This window comes from Narcine bancroftii, chromosome 3, assembly GCF_036971445.1.
Source record: "Narcine bancroftii isolate sNarBan1 chromosome 3, sNarBan1.hap1, whole genome shotgun sequence".
Taxonomy (NCBI): Eukaryota; Metazoa; Chordata; class Chondrichthyes; order Torpediniformes; family Narcinidae; genus Narcine; species Narcine bancroftii.
Genome location: NC_091471.1, coordinates 45820194 through 45842877, shown reverse-complemented (window position 1 = coordinate 45842877; position 22684 = coordinate 45820194). Strand labels below are relative to the sequence as shown.

The 22684-nt window shown below is 41.7% G+C and overlaps 1 protein-coding gene across 4 annotated transcripts in view; it reads right to left on the bottom strand.

Moving 5' to 3' along the window:
* Positions 1-22684, bottom strand: part of LOC138757131 (WD repeat-containing protein 7) — a 686960-nt gene that overhangs the window by 615711 nt on the left and 48565 nt on the right. For all 4 annotated transcript variants that reach the window (XR_011353355.1, XM_069923947.1, XM_069923949.1 and 1 more), the window contains exons 4-7: positions 15831-15909; positions 11310-11484; positions 7327-7403; positions 750-869 (exon numbers count right to left, since the gene is read on the bottom strand). Coding sequence is in view for 3 of the 4 variants with exons in the window: in XM_069923947.1 (XP_069780048.1) it covers positions 750-869; positions 7327-7403; positions 11310-11484; positions 15831-15909 (451 nt within the window). In the remaining variant the exon portion in view is untranslated. The remainder of the gene's footprint in view (positions 1-749; positions 870-7326; positions 7404-11309; positions 11485-15830; positions 15910-22684) is intronic.

Sequence of the window (22684 nt, the reverse complement as noted above, 5' to 3'; positions counted from 1 at the left end):
TGGCAACATATTCCAAAATGTTGGTGTGCATTGGGACATAGAAGGCTGTTTAAAAACCTGGTGGAGAGTGAGGAGGGAGAGTAAAAACAGTTAAATCAAGAACCATTAACGAGCTTGGAAACTGTGGAAAAGTAGAATTTGAAGAAGGAAGTTTCACAGTTAAATTTCAGAACAGTATTGAAAGCTGCTGAGCATGAAGGAGGGCATAAAAAATAGTTTGCTTCGATAGTGTGGCTTGAAGCCACACACCAAATGAAAACACAAAAGAATGGCATCAAAGATGCAATACACATATGAAAAGTATTTAAAGGGAACAGGATCACTTGCATTTTGTGGGAATTTCAAAAGTAAACTTGTATGTAAACTGATTGATAATTGTATTTAAAATTTTGATCTCAAAACTTCTTATTCGTTGGCCGGCACAGTTTGCATTGGAGTTAGTGCAACGCTGTTACAGTACCAGCAATCAGAACCGGGGTTTGAATTCCACGCTGTCTGAAAGGAGATTGTATGTTCTCCCCATGTCTGTGTGGATTTTCCCCAGGGGGCTCCGGTTTCCTCCCACCCTTCAAAACGTACCGGACCTACCTAAACGTAGGTCAATTGGGTGTAAATTGGGTGGCACGGACTCATGAGCTGAAATGGCCTGTTATTGAGCTGTATGTATTTAAAAAATTTAAAAATTAAATTTTAATTTTAATTTTTAATTTAAATCGCAAAAATTACAGGCAGACTACGAAATATCTTACCCTCCAATATTTGGAGCAAACCACAAGCAGAGAACGCTGTGTATATGCACAAAATGAAATGCTCTGGCAATTTAGACTGTAAATAGGTTTGGATTCCTCTTCAAAGATTGGTTCAGTATCCTATAAATAAGAAAAAACATTTTTTACTCTAATTACTGCCAAAAATCAATTCAGAAATAACACATTACAAATGCATAAATATATCAAGAAAATACAAGAATGATCTATAAAATATAAATACCTGTTCTTAAGAATCAGAAAAGAGTGGAGAGTACATAGTAAATTTAATCTCATGCCCACTGGTCCCTAATTCAACTATGGATGATACCATGAAGGAGCACCAAACCTAATGTTTCTACGTGGTCTCAAAAATGCCTCTCCAGAAAACTCAGCTCCTCATGGAGCTGATCTTTATGTTCTCATATAATTTTCTTATATAATTCTCATTCAAAATTTGTTGTGCTCCAATATCAATTAAGTAATTTATTTCTAAATGTCTACATGTACCTTTGGTGAGAAGTATTGTCAACTCAATGTGTTTGGACAAATCATTTCTTGATGCTTTCTGGTGTTAAAATGTTCTTTAGGACTCATAAAACTTTTATATTCATTATGTGTCCATTTATTTCTCAAAAACACACAGACAAATTATCCCAATACTCCTTCATTATGCTGAAGATCATCATTTTTTCTGGAGGGTCTTTGTTTAAATCTCTTTTTTTTTTAATCTAGTCAATTTTTCCAATTGTCAAGCACCCATTCTCCAAGATAAACAATCTCTAGCTTGCTCAAAAATGTTATGCATGCATTGTGTGGTGAACTAAATTTTACTTATCAATTTGTCCTTGTGAGTTTCCAGTAAAGTGCATCAAATCCAAATTCACATCATCAATAAAAAACCTTTATCAAACTACTTGACCACTTAAGCCTAATCAATCCTCAATGTCATTTTGTCCTCAGATTTTTTTCAGCTTAGTTCAATTCATAGCACTTTTGCTCAAGTTTAAATGCTGTGTGTGCAAAACCTAATTTGGGCTTCACCATTTTATCAATGTGAGATTTCAATATTGTCTGAACGACCAGTGAATCTCAAAACCATAAACTTTCAGATTGCACAACTATCAATCTGCAACTGGCTGCTCAAATAGATTCAAAAGAAACCCCTGAAGTTCAAATTAACATTTATCTCAATTTAGACTATCAATTAACAAGAGCTGTACATGAGATAATTCCTCCAACATTTGAAATAAATCAAGGATATGAAAGATACTGTGGCGATGCACGTTCTCGTAATGGCGAACCAGCCCCACTTATCACATGCAGTCGGCAGGACAGCCACGGTTAGGATAGCATCCTGGAACTATCTCTTCCAGTCCACACTGGAAGGTCACGTACACACTTGCATCATCGGGACATAAGCGTCGGGACATTGGGGGCAGAACAGAGTAAGGCTTAAAGGATGCAGCGTGCAATTCAAATAAAAGCAGTTATGATATCAGAGCTCACAGCCTGTTGTCTCAGTCTCTTCACTGCGCCCACTCACAACACGCTACATTGGTGATCCCAACGAGTCTCCACATCTTGAAGACTCGAAACAATGAATCCGGCTGTAGGTGTCGTTGTATTGAAGCTGCCGACTGTCTGGATTAACTGGCCCCGCACTTCGTTCAGCCAAGAGGAGGCCCAGTTCCAGATCAAATAGTTAACCTCTGAATCGCCAAGATACTTCTACGTCGTGTTAGGTCTGCTTTGTTCATGAATGAGTGAGACAAACACCAGGCTGAGTCGAAATCAGGGTTCTTTGTTCTTTATTACCGGATTGTAACACTTGCGACTAACAAAGTTAGTCGGAGAATGCATTCTGCCGTTATCAGCAAAATGGTGATTTTTTATACCCTTGGATACATGCTTAGAACATCATCATATCATTACTTGTCCAATGACTAAAACTGTTGCTATCCTTTCCCTGCTAGCTTCCTGCCTCTCAATCCATCAATGTCTCTCTTATCTTGTAAGTACAAGGATGCATTTACATCTTGTTACAGCCCTGTACATTCCCATCTCATGATGTTTTACCTAACAGGAGTACAAGGACACCCCCCCTTCTTGTTACTGCCCTGTACAGGGTAACTCCCTACACATTCCCATCTCATGATGTTTTACCTTACAGTCGTCAGCTCATTCGACCAGGAAGCTACCTCACGAGTCAATGATCTCATTCAAGCGCCACCAGAAAAAAGTAAATACATGGCCCTGAAAAACCACCTCAATAGCACTTACGGCCTCTCATGGCATGAGCGAGCAGCCAGACTCCTTCACTTGGATAGTCTAGGCGAAAGAACCCCCTCTGCCCTCATGGATAAGACGCTCACGCTGGTGGAAAACCACAAGCCTTGCCTCTCGAACAGATGTCAGAGAACATCAGGCTCCTTTTGGCCGACGCTGAGTTCAGCAACCCCTGCAAAGTTGCAGTGCATTTGGATGTTCCCTACTGTTTGAAGAAGCCATAGACTCCGTCAACAGTTTTTTGAGGTCACCACCAAGGACAACACCCAAGTCAAGTCCGCCATGTGAGCAGGCCCCACCCCGTCAGAGGCCTCATCAAGCACCAAAGCTTGGTGAACTTTAATAATGTTAAATTCTGTGCACAGTATAAGAATTTCCTGCAACCAGTGAACTTGGAGGAATGAGAAGTGAGATTGGACTGTGAACCAAAGAACTTTTCTGAACTTACACACACATTACATACACGTGTGTTTAGAATTAGGAGGGGGGTTAAGTTAGGTTCGTTAAGTCAATAGAAATAAGTTAAAGTGTGATTCTGTTTTAATGTTTAAAGATAATTAAAAGCAACTTTTGTTAAAGTAACCATTTGTCTTGGTGAATATCTTTTGCTGCTGGGTTTTGGGGTCCTCTGGGCTCATAACAGTTAGCAAATGTGTCGCAGTGAGAAATGAAGAACAAGAAAATGGTCAGTAAAAGTCATTTACTCAAACAGTCACACACAGCTTTATAAAACCCCACACATTCCAAATTATATCATCGCATTGTGACTTGGAACCTCCCGAGACTGTTCAACTAAGCCTCCGGTAAGCTGCTACATGGCCACCCAAAGGACTGGCGAAAGGAGGCTAAATCTCTGGTCCACTGTTTTGGTCGGTCGTCCGCACCTTTGTATTGGGGATTATGGCAAGGGCCAATCAAGGTCGAGATGAACGGGCTTTAGCCAGTCAATCATAAATGAATCTAGATGCCCCCCCAATGTCCAGTACACAAGTTGTACGATTGTTTCATAGCACTATGAAGAGGCCCTCATATGGCCTCTGTAAGGGTGGGCCGTGTGCACCTCTAAGCACAAATACAAACTCAAAGTCCTGGAGTTCCTTTGGGATGAAGGGTGTCATTCTTTCATGCCTTGACATGGGAACTGGGGCCAATTTTTCAAGCCGCTCCTGAAATCTGCCTTAAGACTTCAGTCGGTGGCATCTCCTGTCTGCTTCTGCGGGCACGAACGCCTCAGGTACAATGAGCAGGGCTCCATAAACCAACTCTACCGATGAGGAATTGAGATCCTCTTTGGGGCCGTTCTTATTCCCAGGGATCTGATGCCTTCACAAAGGCAAACATTATCAGTTTGTGGTCAGTAAAAACCATGAAGTTCCTGCCTTCCAAAAAATAGCAGAAGTGCCTGACCGCTAAGTACAGCACCAACAGTTCCCTACAGTATGTGCTGTATTTCATTTCTGGAAGGCGGAGATGCCTACTAAAATTGCTAGAGGCTTCTATTGTCCATTTCTGTACTGTTCCAAGACCCCACCTACTGTGGCATCAGATGCGTCTATCGTCAAGGTGGTTGGTGCATCCATTTGTGGATGGATCAGCAATGTTGCCTTCACTTGGGCGTCTTTGGTCTGCTGGAATGCTAGTTATCTCCTTTGTCCACTCAAGTTCTTTTGCATCACTGGACAAGAGGTTGAAGAGGGGTTTCATCATATGAGCTGCAGACTGTAGAAAGCGACAATAGAAATTGACCATCCCCACAAATTCCTGGAATCTTTTGATGGTATCGGGCCTCGCGAATTTGAGGATGGCTTCCACCTTGCTAGGCAATGGAACGACACCACGGCTACAGATCTGATGTCCTAAGAACTCAATAGAGGACTGCCCGAATTTGCTCTTGACAGATGCTGCAGGTGCTCTTTGTGGGAGGCTGGCCTCAAGTATGTCATCAAAGTATATGAAAAGGAAGTCCATGCAATATCCCACTGCTTCCATCAGTCGCTAGAATGTTTGTGCAGCATTTTTGAGCCCAAATGGCATTATCAAAAATTTGAAGAGATCGAATGGTGTTTATGATGGCAGTTTTGGGCACATCCTCTGAGTTTGCAGATATTTGGTGGCACCGACACACCAAGTCAATTTTTAAAAATATCCTAGACCTGTGAAGATTAGCTGTAAAGTCCTGTATACAGGCACAGGGTAGCAGACTGCAGTGATAGCGTTTTATTGAGATGCCTGAAACCCCACAAAGGTCTCCAGCCTCCCGTGGCTTTGAGCCATATGTAGCAGGAAACTCCACGGGCTATCAGACCTGCAAATGGTTCCAAGTTCCTCCATTTTGTGGAACTCTTGTTTTGCAAGCCGCAAGCGTTGGGCTCAGTCATGTAAAGGAGTCCTTGGGTGAGGATGTGGTGTGCAACACCATGTTTCGATGTCACTCCCCAGTTCTCCAGTGCGACAATGTCCAGAAACTCCTCAAGGTTCAAGTACTCCACGGCGTCTAGGTGCGGGGGCGGGTAGCTTGGCTATTCCAAGGCGGAAAGTCTGAAATGTTGTGGTGTTCACCAACTGACACCCTTTTAAGTCCACCATCAGTGAGTGGACTCTGAGGAAGTTGGCACCCAGCAACAGCCAAGACGCAGCAGCAAGAATGAACTTCCATGTGAACTTATTGTCGCTGAATTTCAGGAGTACAGTCCATGTGACTTAAGTATGAATCGAAGAGTTATTCACCGCAGTAAGCGCCGGACCCACGCTCCTGGTACAGGTGTCGAAGCTCAAAGGAGAGATACTAACCTCCACACCCGTGTCGACTAGAAAATAGCAGAATTTGTCCCAGATGTAGTGTAGGTTGTTATGGTAGCCAGCCGTCTCCAATAGATATCATTACAGAGTCATGCTTGTCTGAGGGAACGTACGCCCCCGTCACTGGTGCTCATGGAGCCTGGGCCTTTGGGTGTGATGCAGCACCTGCTATTTCGCTCACCACAGAATGTCTGCATGGGCGGACACTGTTCAAGGGTTAACAAAGTCCTCATCAGCCAACATGAGGCAGATGTCTTCTGGCATATGCTCTAAAAACAACTGATTGAAGAGCAAGCAAGGCCTATGGTCATCTGCCAGTGCCAACATGTTGTTCATTAACTCTGAAGGGGTGTGGTCCCCCAGACCATCAATATGGAGGAGCCATGCAGCTTGCTCATGTCGTAAGAGACTATAAATCTGGAGAAGGAGGGCTGTTAAGGCTTTGTACTTGCTGAGAGCTGGTGGGTCAAAAAGAAAATCCAATTCTCGACTGGCTGTGTTCTGGTCAAGGGTGCTTATCACATGATAGTACTTAGTGGAGACCACTTCCATCTTGCAAATGTGGAAATGTACCTCAGCCTGCCTGAACCAAACTTCAGGTTGAGTGGCCCAAAAGATAGGCAGTTTAAGCAAAAGCACTGCATTGTCCATGTTGGGTCCAAAATCTGTTTGGCCCCATTGGGGTCATCACTGTAGCAATTGTATCACAACGCGAAATGAAGGATGAGAAAATGATCAGACGTAGTCAAGTCAAAGTTCAGTAAAAGTTGTTAACTCAAACAGGCACACGCGGCTTTTTAAAGATTCCATGCATTCCAAATGATGTCATGACGTTACGCAGAACCTCCCGAGAAAGTTCGATTAAGCCTCCGGTGAGCCACTACACAATTAATTCAAGGCTAAATATCAAAATTATAAACTTTAAATTGTAATTTGTTTCAAATTCAAATCAACAGTACACAATACATCATACAATAAGCATTGGGATATTAAGTTACACGTGATCGTTTGGACAAACTATCAGGGAAAAAGCTGTGAAGAAAATACTGAAAAAATCCACTTAACAAAAGCAATCAGAGGTTCTCAAATAAAATATAGTAATTGAAAATTGAATAATGGTTAATTATAAATAGATTAATGTTAGGAATTCAGAAATCATTTGGAACCTCAGAGCTCAAGCTGCCTTGACTTCACAATTCTTCATGATAGCTTCGACTCTTATGTATTTAATATTAAAGATCTGATCCAAATAAAACTTGAAAATTGTATTAATTTGCAAATTGACTCACTCAGAGGGTGGTCCTCATCTGGAACGAGCAGCCAGGATAAATGTAGAATTTATTGAATGTTGATATTCGAAAGACGTTTGGAGAGATTTATGGAAAGGAAGGGCTTACAAGGATATGGACAAATGGGACTAGCTCAGAATACCCACTTCATCGGCATGGACGAATTAGGCCAAAGGAACTGTGCCCTATCCTTGAAATCATACCTGTATTCGATTGATTTCAGCAGTAATAATCCACACCTTTAAGATTCCAGTTACTGAAACTCCAATTACAGTGTCTTCTGAGAATAGAAAATAACAAAATGTTACATAATCATCAAATTAGTAATGAGAACATTATGACATGATACAACTAACATCTGGGGGGTGCCACCTTCATTCATGTATTCATAAACTAAAATATGAATACACATATAGCTTGTCCAACAGGATTATAGCATCTTCTTGCACATCTACCATCATGTTATACATTTAAATCTTGCTCTTCGAAAAGAAATTGACTGGAAAATAAATCCAAGATCACAACTTCCATTATTGTAGATAAATTGGCATGAATGAGAGAGAGAGAGAGGAGAGGAAGAGGAAGGGGGAGTAGCACAAGCTAACAGGCAAGATATCCCTCTATGCTTTTCTGTCTCTCTTTTCTACCCTCCCATCTATATCCAACTACGACCACTTACCGGTCTGTACTCCTCCCCCTGCCTCTTCCTCTCTCCTTTCCTGTCTCACACACCGCCCCCCCCCCCCACAACATTTTTATTCAGGCACCTCTCTGCTTTTCACTTATACCTTTACAAAGGGCTCAACCCCAAAATATTGGTGATAGTTTGTTTCCTATAGATCAGGGTTTCCTAAGATAGCATTCCAGGGGGTGCGAGATAACATTTCAGTTTTTTTGTTTATATTAAGGGTACTGTCTTATATATTCAAGATAAAAATATTGATTTTTTTAAAGTCCAAATTAAAGATGGGGATGTCCTCTTTTTTCTCTATTCAATAGAATGAGATTCTCTATGAATTTTAGCGCGTTTCGACGCACTGTTTTCTTTTAAATGGCATCGCCCTATAAAAATTTTTTTTAATCGGGACATATAAAATGGGGGCCAAATTTCTTGTTTTGTGTTTGGTAGTGCATTACATTTGATTTTTATTTCTTATTATTTATTTGTGTTATGTAAATTATTAATTAACCCTTCATTATGTCAAAGGAAATGGAATTATGATTATGTGCAGTTTGGTCTCACTTGCACCAGAACAACTGAGGATCTGCAAAAACCCCAGTGCATGCTTTGTGGTGATGTCTTTTCAAACGCAAATTTGAAGCCATCTAAGCTGCAGGAACACTTCAACAACCAGCACGGTGAAGCAGATGTTTCAGGCCATGATGTTGGATCATTGAAGTCTAAAAGGGCCCGCTTTGATTCTCATGCAACCCTTCCAAAATTAGATTTTATATCTGCTGACAAACCACTGCTGATGGCTTCATACCACATGGTGTATAAAGTAGCCAAATCCAAGAAGCCCCATACAATTGCAGAAGAGGTGATAAAACCGTGTGCATTAGAAATGGCAACAATTGTTCTGGGAAAAGAAGCCTCAAACAAGCTTAAATTAGTGCCATTATCAAATAATGTTATTCAGAGCCAAATTGGTGATTTGAGCTTGGACATTTTGGACCAAGTTATCGCAGATATCAGGGCTAGTCCCTTGAAAATCTCTCTCCAGTTGGACGAAACAACTGATGTTGCAAATTGCAGTCAACTCATCGCATTAGTGAGGTATGTCCATGATGGTGTCATAATGGAAGATTTCCTGTTCTGTGAAGATCGGAAAACAACCACAAAAGGAAAAGATGTCTTCCAGCGTGTGAAGGACTTCTTTGCGAAATATGATTTAGATATCCAAATTATTGGTTCTGTGTGTACCGACGGTGCCTCTGCTATGCTAGGAAATAAATCAGTTTTTTTTTGCACTGATGAAACAAGAGATTCTGCACTTGCAAGGTGCCCAGTGTTTTCTTCATCTACATGCTTTGGCATCAAAAACATTGCCTCCAAAGTTGAAAAAGGTCCCTGACACTTCTGTGAAGACCATCAACTGTATTAGGGGTCGTGTTCTGAACCTCCGCCTCTTCAAGTCGCTTTGTGAAGATTTTGGAAATGAGCATTCAGTTTTGGTTTTCCACTTTCCACACGGAAGTCCGCTGGCTGTCACGTGGGAGAGCTTTAACGTGCTTCTTCGAACTGTGAGAAGAAGTCAAAGCTTTTCTGAAGGAACGTGACTATGATCCGGAGAAATGGAATCACAAAAATTCATCCATTTTCACTCGTATGAATGACCTGCGTCTATTCAAGGGAAAAACAAACATATTGAAATGCTGCGAAAAGTTAATTGCTTTCAAAGAAAAGTTACATCTTTGGTGTCGACGAGTTCAAAGAGGGAATCTTTCAAATTTTCCATCTCTAAGAAATGGTTGATGACGATTAGTCCCTAATTCCAAGTGTGTGCGAAGAAATTGTGGATCATTTGGAAATACTATCAAAGTCATTTAATGGATATTTTGGAGGGGGAGAACTGGAAACTTCTGAAGAATGGATTATAAATCCATACTCCTTCAATTTGGATAATATGTCGAATGATGAAGAGCTGAAGGAAGATCTTATTGAACTGCTCACAAATTGTGTTCTTGAAATGCAGTTTGAAAGCAAAACTTTGGAACAATATTGGTGTTCGGCAATGGACATATTTCTAAGACTTTGTGAAAAAACATTAACTGTGCTCATCCCATTCGCGATGACATATTTATGCGAGTCTGGATTTAGTGCCCTTTTGTCAATCAAGACAAAATCTAGAAATTGCTTGGGTGCACAGGCAGACGTGCGGACTGCTATCAGCAACCAAGTGAAATGTTTTGAAAAACTCTTAAGCAATAAACAGGAACAAAAGAGTCATTAAATTTAAACTGGCTAAATTTCTCAAAAAATTCATCTATGTTGGCAATTTTAGGTTCCTCTTTACCCTTTTCCTTTTCTAAATTGACAGATAATCTGATAATGAGAAATAGGTTGAGAATATGGACATAATTTAGGAATTTTTTGGCTATAATAGTTTCTCTCTAGCCAGTCCTATTATAGATAACTATCTTTTCAACCTTCTTTGCAAGATGCAGGTTTTAAGGAATGGTATAGATTAGGTCTCAAAAATTATAAAGATATTTTTATTCATACGCATTTCCAAGATTAAGCAAAAATGGAAAACCTTAATCTTAACTTAGCTTTCAGTGAAGGTCAACAACCCTTGCAAATGAATGGGCCTTTAAAGATAAGGCTGCGGAAATGTATGCAGCTCAACTTAAGTCAATGAAGAACCCCTTCAGGTATCAGTGTGCCTCCAAGGGCAGAGCGACATGTTTTATCTGTTCTACAATGCCTGCGGAAATGTATGCAGCTCAACTTAAGTCAATGAAGAACCCCTTCAGGTATCAGTGTGCCTCCAAGGGCAGAGCGACATGTTTTATCTGTTCTACAATGCCCAAATGCACAAATAATGAACAGGCTCAACTATGAGAAGCACTTTGCAGCTGAGCACTTTCAAATAACCAGATTTTTTTTAAAATAAAACACAGTAACAGGCCATTTTTTCGCCCCACAAGCCCATGCCGTCCAATTAACCTACAACCTCAGTACAAAGAACATAGTTCAAACCCATGTTAACAGACTTGCGCTCTTCTTTAGAGTTATCTGTACCTTGGGTATAGTGTGTGTACGGACAAATATTTTTTTCCACTACAGTTGATTAATGCTTGGTGTCCCATTAACAGACAAGAAAGAAGAATCTAGTTTTGGATAATCATCAACATTATTCAATTTTGTGCATTTTTATCCAAAATCTGCCTGTCCAATTAGTTAAAAGCAACAGAATAATGCTAAAATAAACAATTTTATAAATAGCTGTCGACAACGCCTTCAGGTTAACAGTTCATGAAATTAGACAAACTAAAAAGTAGCATTTAATGTTCAAGTTTCATCATAAGTTTATAACCCACCATAAATGGCACGCGTTTTGTGTAATGTGGAACTCAAGAATATTATTGTAATAATTTAGAACCTTATCATTACTTAATATTTATTTGTGATCACATACAGACTATATAGAAATGGGCTAGAGGAAATAAATGAATTGTTTACCTTGTGTTCTCAGTGAACATATAATGCTCAGTGAACTAATCCAATCAGGAGAAATCTTGGACACCAAGGAATAAAGGACCTCCAGACTAGTGGCGTCAACAACAAGGATTTCTGGGTAATGTCCATAACAAAGCAGTCTGCCTTCACGTTGAGTTCCAACGTGGAACTGATAGAACTATTTTTCAATAAATACACAAATAGCCAAGTTTAAAACTAATATTCCAAATTCTATTTTGTAAAAACAACTTTACCAATGCTTTCACATGTCAATCTTATTGTAACTATCATGCATTTCTAAGTATGAAGTTATTTAATCAGTTTCACACCATTTGCTATACCACACCACAGACCTAACCATCCTCTCAGGATGTGGTGCTGGCATCCTTTGAAATAATTGTCTTATTGACAAAATCTAAAGAGTTTGGTTGTTTGGGTCATTTGCACAATGGCCTGAATTGCATTTATATCTCACAGCAATCCCCATACCATACTGTAATGATTCCAGATACCTACAGTGCATCTATTAAAACTGTTGACACATTGGAAGAAGGCCAAATTTCCTTCACCTCCACTTCCTCATAGGCTTCACTATGGTTTTTCAGTTGTGGTAGTCAGGCCATATTATGCCTGGAAACTTGAAGCTTTCAGCCATCCACATCTCAGCACTATTGATACAGACAATATACTCCATCCTGCTTCCTGAACTTGATGACTAGCTCCCGTCGTTTGGGGCATCGTCTGCTGTCCTGACACTGTGCTACTCAGTTCGCCATCTCTTTTTTGTACTCCATCACGTTATTATTTTAGACCTAGCTTCCAGTAGTAGTGTCATATGCAAACTTGAAAATGGAGTTATGGGAGAATTTGACCATGCGGTCATGAATGTGCAAGGAGCATTGTAAAGGCTGAGTATGTAAGCTTGTGGAGTCTCAGTGAGGGTTATCATGGTGGGGGTGTTATTAATGAACAGAGCGCCTACAGTACTAGATTTTGGGAATTGTCTGTGACCTTTGAACTACTTTTGATGGTCATGGTCACAGAGAAGTGGATTCTAATATTTAGAATTTACATCTCGAACTTTCCAACATTCATCCTCGCTTTAACACCCTCTTTGAAGGCCCTGTCATCTCTAATCAAACTGCTCACCAAATATCCCACTTTCACTTTTTTTTTTAAGGAAGCAATACATGACTCTTTTTTCTTTGGCTTGGCTTCGTGCACGAAGATTTATGGAGGGGTATGTTCACGACAGCTGCAGGCTCGTTGGTGACTGACAAGTCCGATGCGGGACAGGCAGGCACGGTTGCAGCGGTTGCAAGGGAAAATTGGTTGGTTAGGGTTGGGTTTTGGGTTTATCCTCCTTTGTCTTTTGTCAGTGAGGTGGGCTCTGCGGTCTTCTTCAAAGGAGGTTGCTGCCCGCCGAACTGTGAGGCGCCAAGATGCACGGTTGGAGGTGATATCAGCCCACTGGCGGTGGTCAATGTGGCAGGCACCAAGAGATTTCATTAAGCAGTCCTTGTACCTCTTCTTTGGTGCACCTCTGTCTCGGTGGCCAATGGAAAGCTCGCTACATAACACGATCTTGGGAAGGCGATGGACCTCCATTCTGGAGACGTGACCCACCCAGCGCAGTTGGGTCTTCAGCAGCGTGGATTCGATGCTTGCGGACTCTGCCAGCTCAAGTACTTCGATGTTGGTGATGAAGTCACTCCAATGAATGTTGAGGATGGAGCAGAGACAGCGCTGACGGAAGCATTCTAGGAGCCGTAGGTGATGCCGGTAGAGGACCCATGATTCGGAGGCGAACAGGAGCATGGGTATGACACCGGCTCTGTACATGCTGATCTTTGTGTGTTTCTTCAGGTGGTTATTTTTCCAGACTCGTTTGTGTAGTCTTCCAAAGGAGCTATTTGCCTTGGCGTCTGTTGTCTATCTCGTTGTCGATCCATGAATCAGATGAAATGGTGCAGCAAAGGTAGGTAAACTGGTTGACCGTTTTGAGTTCTGTGTGGCCGATGGAGATGTGGGGGGGCTGATAGTCATGATGGGGAGCTGGCTGATGGAGGACCTCAGTTTTCTTCAGGCTAACTTCCAGGCCAAACATTTTGGCAGTTTCCGCAAAACAGGACGTCATGCGCTGGAGAGATGGCTCTGAATGGGCAATTAAAGCAGCATCGTCTGCAAAGAGTAGTTCATGGACAAGTTGCTCTTGTGTCTTGGTGTGAGCTTGCAGGCACCTCAGATTGAAAAGACTGCCATCCGTGCGGTACCGGATGTAAACAGCGTCTTTATTGTTGAGGTCTTTCATGGCTTGGTTCAGCATCATGCTGAAGAATATAGTAAAGAGGGTTGGTGCGAGGACGCAGCCTTGCTTCACGCCATTGTCAATGGAGAAGGGTTGGGAGAACTCATTGCTGTATCTGACCCGACCTTGTTGGTTTTCGTGCAGTTGGATAACCATGTTGAGGAACTTGGGGGGGCATCCGAGGCGCTCTAGTATTTGCCAAAGCACTTTCTTGCTCACGGTGTCAAAGGCTTTGGTGAGGTCAACAAAGGTGATGTAGAGTCCTTTGTTTTGTTCTCTGCGCTTTTCTTGGAGCTGTCTGAGGGCAAAGACCATGTCAGTAGTTCCTCTGTATGCGCGAAAGCCACACTGTGATTCTGGGAGGACATTTTCGGCGACACTAGGTATTAGTCTATTAAGGAGAATCCTAGCAAAGATTTTGCAATGGAGAGCAGCGTGATTCCCCTGTAGTTTGAGCAGTCTGATTTCTCGCCTTTGTTTTTGTACAGGGTGATGATGATGGCATCATGAAGGTCCTGAGGCAGCTTTCCTTGGTCCCAGCAGAGCATGAAAAACTCATGCAGTTTGGTATGCAGAGCTTTGCCGCCAGCCTTCCAGACCTCTGGGGGGATTCCATCCATACTTGCTGCTTTGCCACTTTTCAGTTGTTCAATTGCCTTATATGTCTCTTCCCGGGTAAGGACCTCATCCAGCTCTAGCCTCAAGGGTTGTTGAGGGAGCTGGAGCAGGGTGGATTCTTGGACTGAGCGGTTGGCACTGAAAAGGGATTGGACATGTTCTGACCAACGACTGAGGATGGAGATCTTGTCACTGAGGAGGACTTCGCCATCTGAGCTGCGCAGCGGGCTTTGGACTTTGGGTGAGAGGCCATACACAGCCTTTAGTGTCTCATAAAAACCCCTGAAGTCACCAATGTCTGCACTAAGCTGGGTTCATTTGGCGAAGCTAGTCCACCACTCATTTTGGATCTCCCGGAGTTTGCGCTGAAGAGGCTGCAAGCGAGACGGGTGGTTCGTTTTTTCTCTGGCCAGGAAGGCTTTGCAAGGTGAGCCTGGTGGACAGATCGCTTTTTTGCCAGCAGCTCCTGGATTTCCTGGTTGTTTTCGTCAAACCAGTCCTTGTTTTTCCTGGAGGAGAAGCCCGGTACCTCTTCAGTGGATTGCAGTATGGCCGTTTTCAGCTGATCCCAGAGGGTTTCAGGAGACGTATCCGTGAGGCATTTTGCATCCTCGAGCTTTGCTTGGAGGTTTGCCTGGACGTTTCCTCTCACTTCGTCTGACTGCAAGTTTCCAACATTGAACCTCTTTCTGGGGGCTCCACTGTTCTTGAACCTAAAAAGTCATCTCTAATCAAACTGCTCACCAAATATCCCACATTCACTTTTTTTTTAAGGAAGCAATACATGACTACAAGGTGTTTTAGAATAACATATGTTGGAGAATATAGTAATGGTGGTCTTTGTAATGTGATATGCCTTCTTATTCTGAAGTTGGTTATTGGAATTAATTGCTATTCAGGTTTCTTCTCCATAAGTTGCTTTTGGAAATGTTATTCACACCAGTGAAACTAATTTCCACATGTACACAATTTTACCCCTCCATCACATCCTCTTTCCCCTCCACTATTTCCATTCTTTGACCATGTCTTAGTTTAAATTCAAATTCTGCCAGATATATACGAAGAAGAATAAAAACTAGATTTTACTGTCAATGTTCATTTAACCAACTGACCCCATCATCCCTTTAGAACTTTCCATATCCATATACTACTGATTAGCTGCATTATTGCTTTGTTGCCAAATCAAAAATTTATCTGTTCTGATATTCCTACAGTGGTTTAACTCTTTCCCCCTCTATCCACATGTCTTATTACAAGATTCCTGCTTTCTTTAAATGCATAAAACTACATTGGGCAGGAATTTTTTTTTAACTTTTTTTAAAATTTACAAAAGCAACATCTCTTTATACGATCTATTAGAAAGTATTCAAATGATACCTATAAACATGCTAAAAATTATATATAAATTAAAAAGTCACATCTCCAAGCCACTTATATGTACTGCTTCCAAATTTGAAACAAGAGTATTGCAAACAATATTTCATCATGAGAACAATTTCTGCTTCACAATATAAATAAATAGGACACAGGTTCTTCATATTCAAGATTTATTTTAAGTAAATGTGTTGTAGAATCCCAGCAATTTCAACTCTACTCACTTGTATGCCGGTATGAGTGCATGCCAATTTAGTAAATTCGATGCATCTTCCATCATTCACGTCCCAAAGACACATCTCTCTGCAAGAAAATTTTTTTAATGAATAATGTGATAATGTTGATGCAATTTAATTAAACATACTTTAACACATGCAGAAGGAACAAATGTAAATGCAGCAGATTTCCATAGGATGTTAGTTATCCGAGGTGTCAACAGTCAAAGGGAGCAAACTTTATGCAATAATAGGAACATTTATGTTCAGGGTGACAATATAAATTTTGGTTCCAAGATGCCAATTAATGCATTCATACTTATTTGTGGATGGAGATGCACTCAACACAATATTGACAAATGGGTTGGTTCATATGTGCAGGATGAATGAAGGTCATCAGTTAGTGATTTCCATCATTCTGCAACATTGATTTTCACTAATGGTTCTATGAATCAAACTTGAAATTGGCATCCTCTGGAAGCTACATGTATGAATGAACCTGAAAGTAATAAAAATAATTTTCAAGTTTTCAGGGAAAGAGCAGAAAATGGCAACTTCTTTAACTTTCAATCGATGCTGCGTGACCTATTAAGTTTCTCCAGCACTAGTCCCCAGCATCTGCAGATTTTCTTGCTTACTTTACAAAAGAAATGGGGACTGAACAGACTGCTTCCTAATGAGCCACTGAAGTACATGGTTTATGAACTGATTTTATAATTACAAACTTGAAAATGCATTAAAAACTTCTATTGCATTTTATTATAACAAAGTGTGAAATTATACAATTTGAAAGCAGAGCACAAGTTTACTGACAGAATCCTTAGCATTGCAGAAGAACAGAGTGATCTTGGGGTCCAAGCCAAAAGATCCCTCAAAGTTTCCGTACAAGTTGATAGGGTGGTTAAGAAGGCATATGATGTGTTTGTCTTCAGGAGTCAAGGGACTGAATTCAAAAGCCCAGAGGTAATATTGCAGCTCTACAAAACTCTGGTCAACCACACTTGGATTATTACATTCAGTTCTGGTCAACTCATCATAGAAGGGATCTGGGAATAACGATACATAATTCCATGAAAGTGATGTCATATGTGGATAGGGTTGTAAAGAGAGCTTTTGGCCACTTAGCCTTCATAAATCCAAGTATTGCGTACAGGATTTGGAATATTATGGTAAAGTTGGATAAGGCATTAGTGCAGCCACATTTGGAGTATTGTGTGCAATTTTGGTCACCTCACTACAGGAAAGATATCAATAAGATTGAAAGAGTGGAGAGAAGATTTACTAGGATGTTGCCTGAACTTCAGAAACTGAGTTACAGGAACGGTTAAACAGGTTACGACTTTATTCCCTAGAGTGTCGAAGAATGAGGGGAGATTTTATAGAGGTATTTAAAATTATGAGGGGGATAGACAGAGTAAATGTAGATAGGTTTTTTTCCACTGAGGGTAGGTGAGATACAAACCAGAGGACACGTGTTAAGAGTGAAAGGGGAAAAGTTTAGGGGAAACACAAGGGGGAACTTCTTCACACAGAGAGTGTGAAAGTGGAATGATCTTCCAGCTGAAGTGATAAATGCATGCTCAACTTTAACATTTAAGAGGAATTTGGACAGGTACATGGATGGGAGAGAGGTATGTAGGACTATGGACTGAGTGCAGGTCAATGGGACTAGGCAACAAAATGGTTCGGCACGGACAAGAAGGGCCGAAGAGGCCTATTTCTGTGCTGTAATGTTCTACAGTGGGCAGCCTTTTCACCCCAAAAGTATGTACTGGGGGTGGCACGGACTCATGGGCCAAAATGGCCTTATTGTGCTCACCCGCCCTACTCCATAATCCCTCTATTGTTTTTTTCACCATGTGTCTGTCTAAAAGTCTCTTAAATGCCCCCAATGTTTCAGCTTCCACCACCATCCCGGCAAGGTATTCCAGGCACCCACGACACTGTGCAAAAAATGAAATGTACCCCTGATGTCTCCCCTAAACTTCCTCCCTTAACTTTGTACATATGTCCTCTTGTGTTTGATGATCATGCCCTGGGAAACAGGTGCTGGGTGTCCACCTAATCTTTGCCTCTCATAATCTTGTAGACCTCTAACAAGTCTCCTCTTATCCTTCTACACTCCAAAGAGAAAAGTCCTAGCTCTGCCATCCTTCCTCAGAAGACTTATTTTATAATCCAGGCAAATTCCTGGTAAATCTCCTCTACATCCTCTCCATAGTTTCCACATCCTTCCTATAATGAGGTGACCAGAACTGAACACAATTCTCTAAGTGTGGTCTTAGCAAAGATTTGTAGAGTTGTAACATGACCTGGCAACTCCTGAATTTAATCCCCCTATAAATTACACCAAGCATCCCATAGGCCTTCTTAACTATGAGAGATGTATGGATTTGGACCCTAAATCCACACTCTTTAGTAACCGACCATTAACACTGTACTCAGCCCTTTGGTTTGTCCTTTCAAAATACATCACCTCACACTTAACCGGATTGAAATCTATCTGCCAAACTCTGTATCCTGTCTTTTTTTATTTATAATTTTTTTTATTTATCACACTATGAACCATATCAACCAAAATATGTACAGATGTTTCTCATTAAATATACACAGTGACATTTTCCCCCTTTTCTCCCCACTTCCCTCCCTACCCCCTCCCCACCCCCCTCCACAACCAATAAATATTAAAAATATATAATACAATAAAACCATAAAACAACATCTTCACACAAAGAAAAAACAAACTATCCTGTCTTGATCCTCTCGTAACCGTCCATTATCTATCCAGAACTCCTCCATCCTTCATGTCATCCACAAATTTACTGACCCATCCTTCTGCCTCTTCATCCAGGTCACTTATAAAAATCATGAAGAGCAGGGGTCCCAGAACAGATAAGGTTACAGCTAAGGTTCCATTGATACCATGCCTCATGACTTTCTGGATGAGTTTCTCGTGGGGGACCTTGTCAAATGCCTTACTAAAATCCTTGAAGACCACACCTACCACCCTATTCTCATCATTTCTTTAATTACCAACTCAAAAAAATTTATTATACTTGTGAGGCACTATCTTGTCAAAGCTATGCTAACTATCCTTGAATAGACTGTACTTCTCCAAATGCTCACAGATTCAATCCTTAAGAATAATTTCCAGTAATGTGCACACCACTGGCGTAAAACTCACCAGTCTATAATTCCCAAGATTCTCGTTACCTTTTTTAAACAAAGGAACTGTGGCGGCTCACAACAAGTCAGGTGAACCGGCCCCGCTTGTAAGCCACGCGGCGGGGCAACCGGCCAAAATGGCGCCATCGGGGTTTCCCTTCCTTCCAGCTCAGGACTCAGAAACCCGCATTTGGGGACCACATGATGCCCGTCCCCAGATGCCCGGGTGACGTCAGCGCCCACAAGCACAGTTCTCACCCAGATTCAGTCTGGGAGTATAAGTGCAGCCCAGCAGCCTGCAATAAACTAGTCTGTTCACTGAGCTCAACCTGTCTGGTTGTGTGTGTTATTGCAGGAGCAGTGTAGCCGCCGCTACAGAACTAACATTTGCCATTCTCCAATCTTACAGCACCTCCCCTGCAGCCAAAGATGATTCAAAGATCAAAGCCTCTGGTCCAGCTATCTCTTCCCTCACTTCTCACAGCAACCTGGGGTATAATGCGTCCGGCATCTTGATGTTTTTAAAGAAGATCCAACACTTCCTCTTCCTTAATCTCTACATTGTCCAGCACAGAGGCCCATTCAATTTTAATCTCACTGTGATCAAGGTCTTTTTCTCTTGTGAATACTGACACAAAGTATTCATTTAGGATCTCTCCAACCTCCTCTCCCTCCAGGCAAGTTGTCTCCCTTATCTTTTAGCAGCTCCACCTTCATTCTCATCATGCTTCTTCTCGTCATATATGCACAGAACACCTTGGGAACCTCCTTGATTTTACATGTTAAGGCCTTCTAATGCCCCCTTCGATCTCTCCTAAGTCCTTTCTTAAGCTCCTTCCTGGCAACCATATACTTCTCATGAGCTCTTCCTGTTTCCTGCTTCCTATATCTAATATATGCTTCCTTCTTCCTCTTGACAAGTTGCCTGACCTGTTTCATCAGCCGCAGATCCCTTTTCCTACCATCTTTTCCTTGTCTCAATGGGACAAACCTATCTTGAACCCTGCATGTGGTTTTAAACCTCCTCCACATTACTCTGTGCTTTCAACCTTAAACATCTGTTTTCAATTTATTCTTGCTAGTTTCTGCCTCATCCCTTCATAATTAGCCCTTCCCCAGTTCAACTGACTAGATCAATAATTCTCAACCCTTTTTCTTTCCACTCACATACCACTTTAAGTAATCCCTATGCCATTGGTGCTCTGTGATTAGTAAGGGATTGCTTAAGGTGGACTGTGAGTGGAAAGGAAAGATTGAGAACTACTGCTCTAGTCCCAATTGTTACTGAAATATTTTGCTTGAGAAATATTGTCATTGTGTAGTGACACACAAAGATGCTATGATGAACCGGCCCCGTTTGTTACGCGTGGTCAGCAGGGCAGTTGTGACAAAGATAGCGACACGCATCTGTCTCTTCTGCTCCAGAATGGAAGTTGGTGTGCACACTTGCGTCAGCGTGACACAAGCGGGAGGACTTACTCGCAGTTTGACTGCTGGCCTAATAGTCGAGCGCTCTAAATTTGAATAAATATTCTGCTGTGATACTCGAGCTAACAATGTGCATCTCCAGTCTGTACAACCGCTCTCTCACAATTCACTATAATTGGCCCATTTCCTTTGGAGTTGTGAAACTGTGCACATAATAAGTCAATTAGGTAAGATTAAAACAGTGGTTTTCAAACTTTTTCTTTCCAACCACATACCACCTTAAGCAATCCCTTATTAATCACAGAGCACCTATGGCATAGGGAATACTTAAAGTGGTATGTAAGTGGAAAGAAAAAGGTTGAGAACCACTGGCTTTGATCCTTTTCCATAACTATGTTGAAGCTAAAGGAGTTATGGTCAATCTCACCTAAATGCTCTCCCACCGAGAGGTCCACCACCTGACTAGATTCACTCCCCAGAACCAGATCCAGTGTGGCCTCTCCTCTAGTTGCTGGTCCACATACCATGTCAAGAATCCTTCTTGTACATACCTGACAAATTCAGCCCCATCTATCCCTCTTGCAGTCAGTAGGTGCCAGTCAATATTAGGGAAATTGAAATCACCCACAATGCAACCCTGTATTTCCTGCACCATTTCAAAATCTGCCTGGTTATCTGCTCCTCGGGGTTTTGGGGGCTATTTGGAGGCCAAAAGACTACTCAGTGATAGCTCCCTTCCTATTTCTGACTTCGACCCACACCGACTCAGTGGACATTCTGTCTGCAGCGTCATCCCTTTCAAAAGTCATGATACTATCTATATCTGGCCAATAATGCTACTCCCTCCACCTTTTTCTACCTCCTATTCTATTCTTTTTAAAACACCTAAACCCAGGTAACTGCATCAGTCAATCTTGCCCTTCTTCCAGCCAAGTTAACTGCCACAAACTCGTAGTTCCACATACTGATACAAGCTCTAAGATCATCCCCTTTATTCCTAATACTCCTAGTGTTGCAATAGACACATTTCAACCCCTCTAACTGGCTACTTTTATGTTTTCTCACCTCCCTGAAATTTCTCACCAACTCAGAGTACATTACATCATTCTTTTGATCTTCTACCCTAATCTCTTCCCTCACATTATGATTACCACCTCTCTGCCAAAAGAATTTAAACCCTCCCCAACAGCTCTAGCAAACCTGCCCACCAGGATATTGGTCCCCCTCCAGTTCAGGTACAATCCATCCCTTTTGTACAAATCAGATCTTCCCCAGAAGAGATCCCAATGATCCAGAAATCTGAACCCCTACCCCTCGCACCATCTCTTCAGCCATACCCCCTTTTCCTACCCTCTCTGGCGCGTGGCACAGACAGCAATTTTGAGATTATCACCCTGAGTTCATGCTTTTCAACTTCTTTCCTTCTTCAGGATTTCATCCCTACTTCTATCTATGTCATTGGTCCCTATGACATCTGACTGCTCCCCCTCCCCCTCCAGAATACCATGATCTCAATCGGAGACATCCAAGACCCTGACACCCGGGAGGCAATATAACATTCAGGAGCCTTGATCCTGTCCACAGAACCTGTCTAACTAACTAGCCCCCAATCACCATCGCTCTTCTCTTCTCCCCCCTACCCTTCTGAGTAGGGGCCTGCCTCTGTGCCAGAGATATGACCATCTCGACTTGTCCCTGGTAGGTCATTCCCCCTCAACAGCATCTAAAACAGTATACATCCTTTGGAACATAGGAAGTAGGAACAGAAGTAGGCCAAAAATGGCCCATCAAGCCTGCTCCGCCATTCAATACAATCATGGCTGATCTAATTTATGACCTAACTCCACCTACCTGCCTTCTCCCCATATCCCCTAATTCCTCTATCATGTAAAAATTTATCTAACTGAATTTTAAATATGTTTAATGAGGCAGCCTCAACCACTTCCCTGGTTAGAGAATTCCAAACATTCACCACTCTCTGGGAAAAGCTATTTTTCCTCATCTCTGTCCTAAATATACTCACCCGAATCTTGAGACTGTGTCCTCTCGTTTTAGTTTCCCCGGCCAGCTCAAAAAACCTTCCTACATCTATCCTATCCATACCCTTCATAATCCTATATGTTTCTATAAGATCTCCTCTCATTCTCCTGAACTCCAGCGAATACAATCCTAGACGATTTAATCTTTCTTCATAAGTCAACCCCTTCATCCCAGGGATCAACCTAGTAAACCTCCTCTGGACCGTCTCCAAAGCCAGTATATCCTTCCTC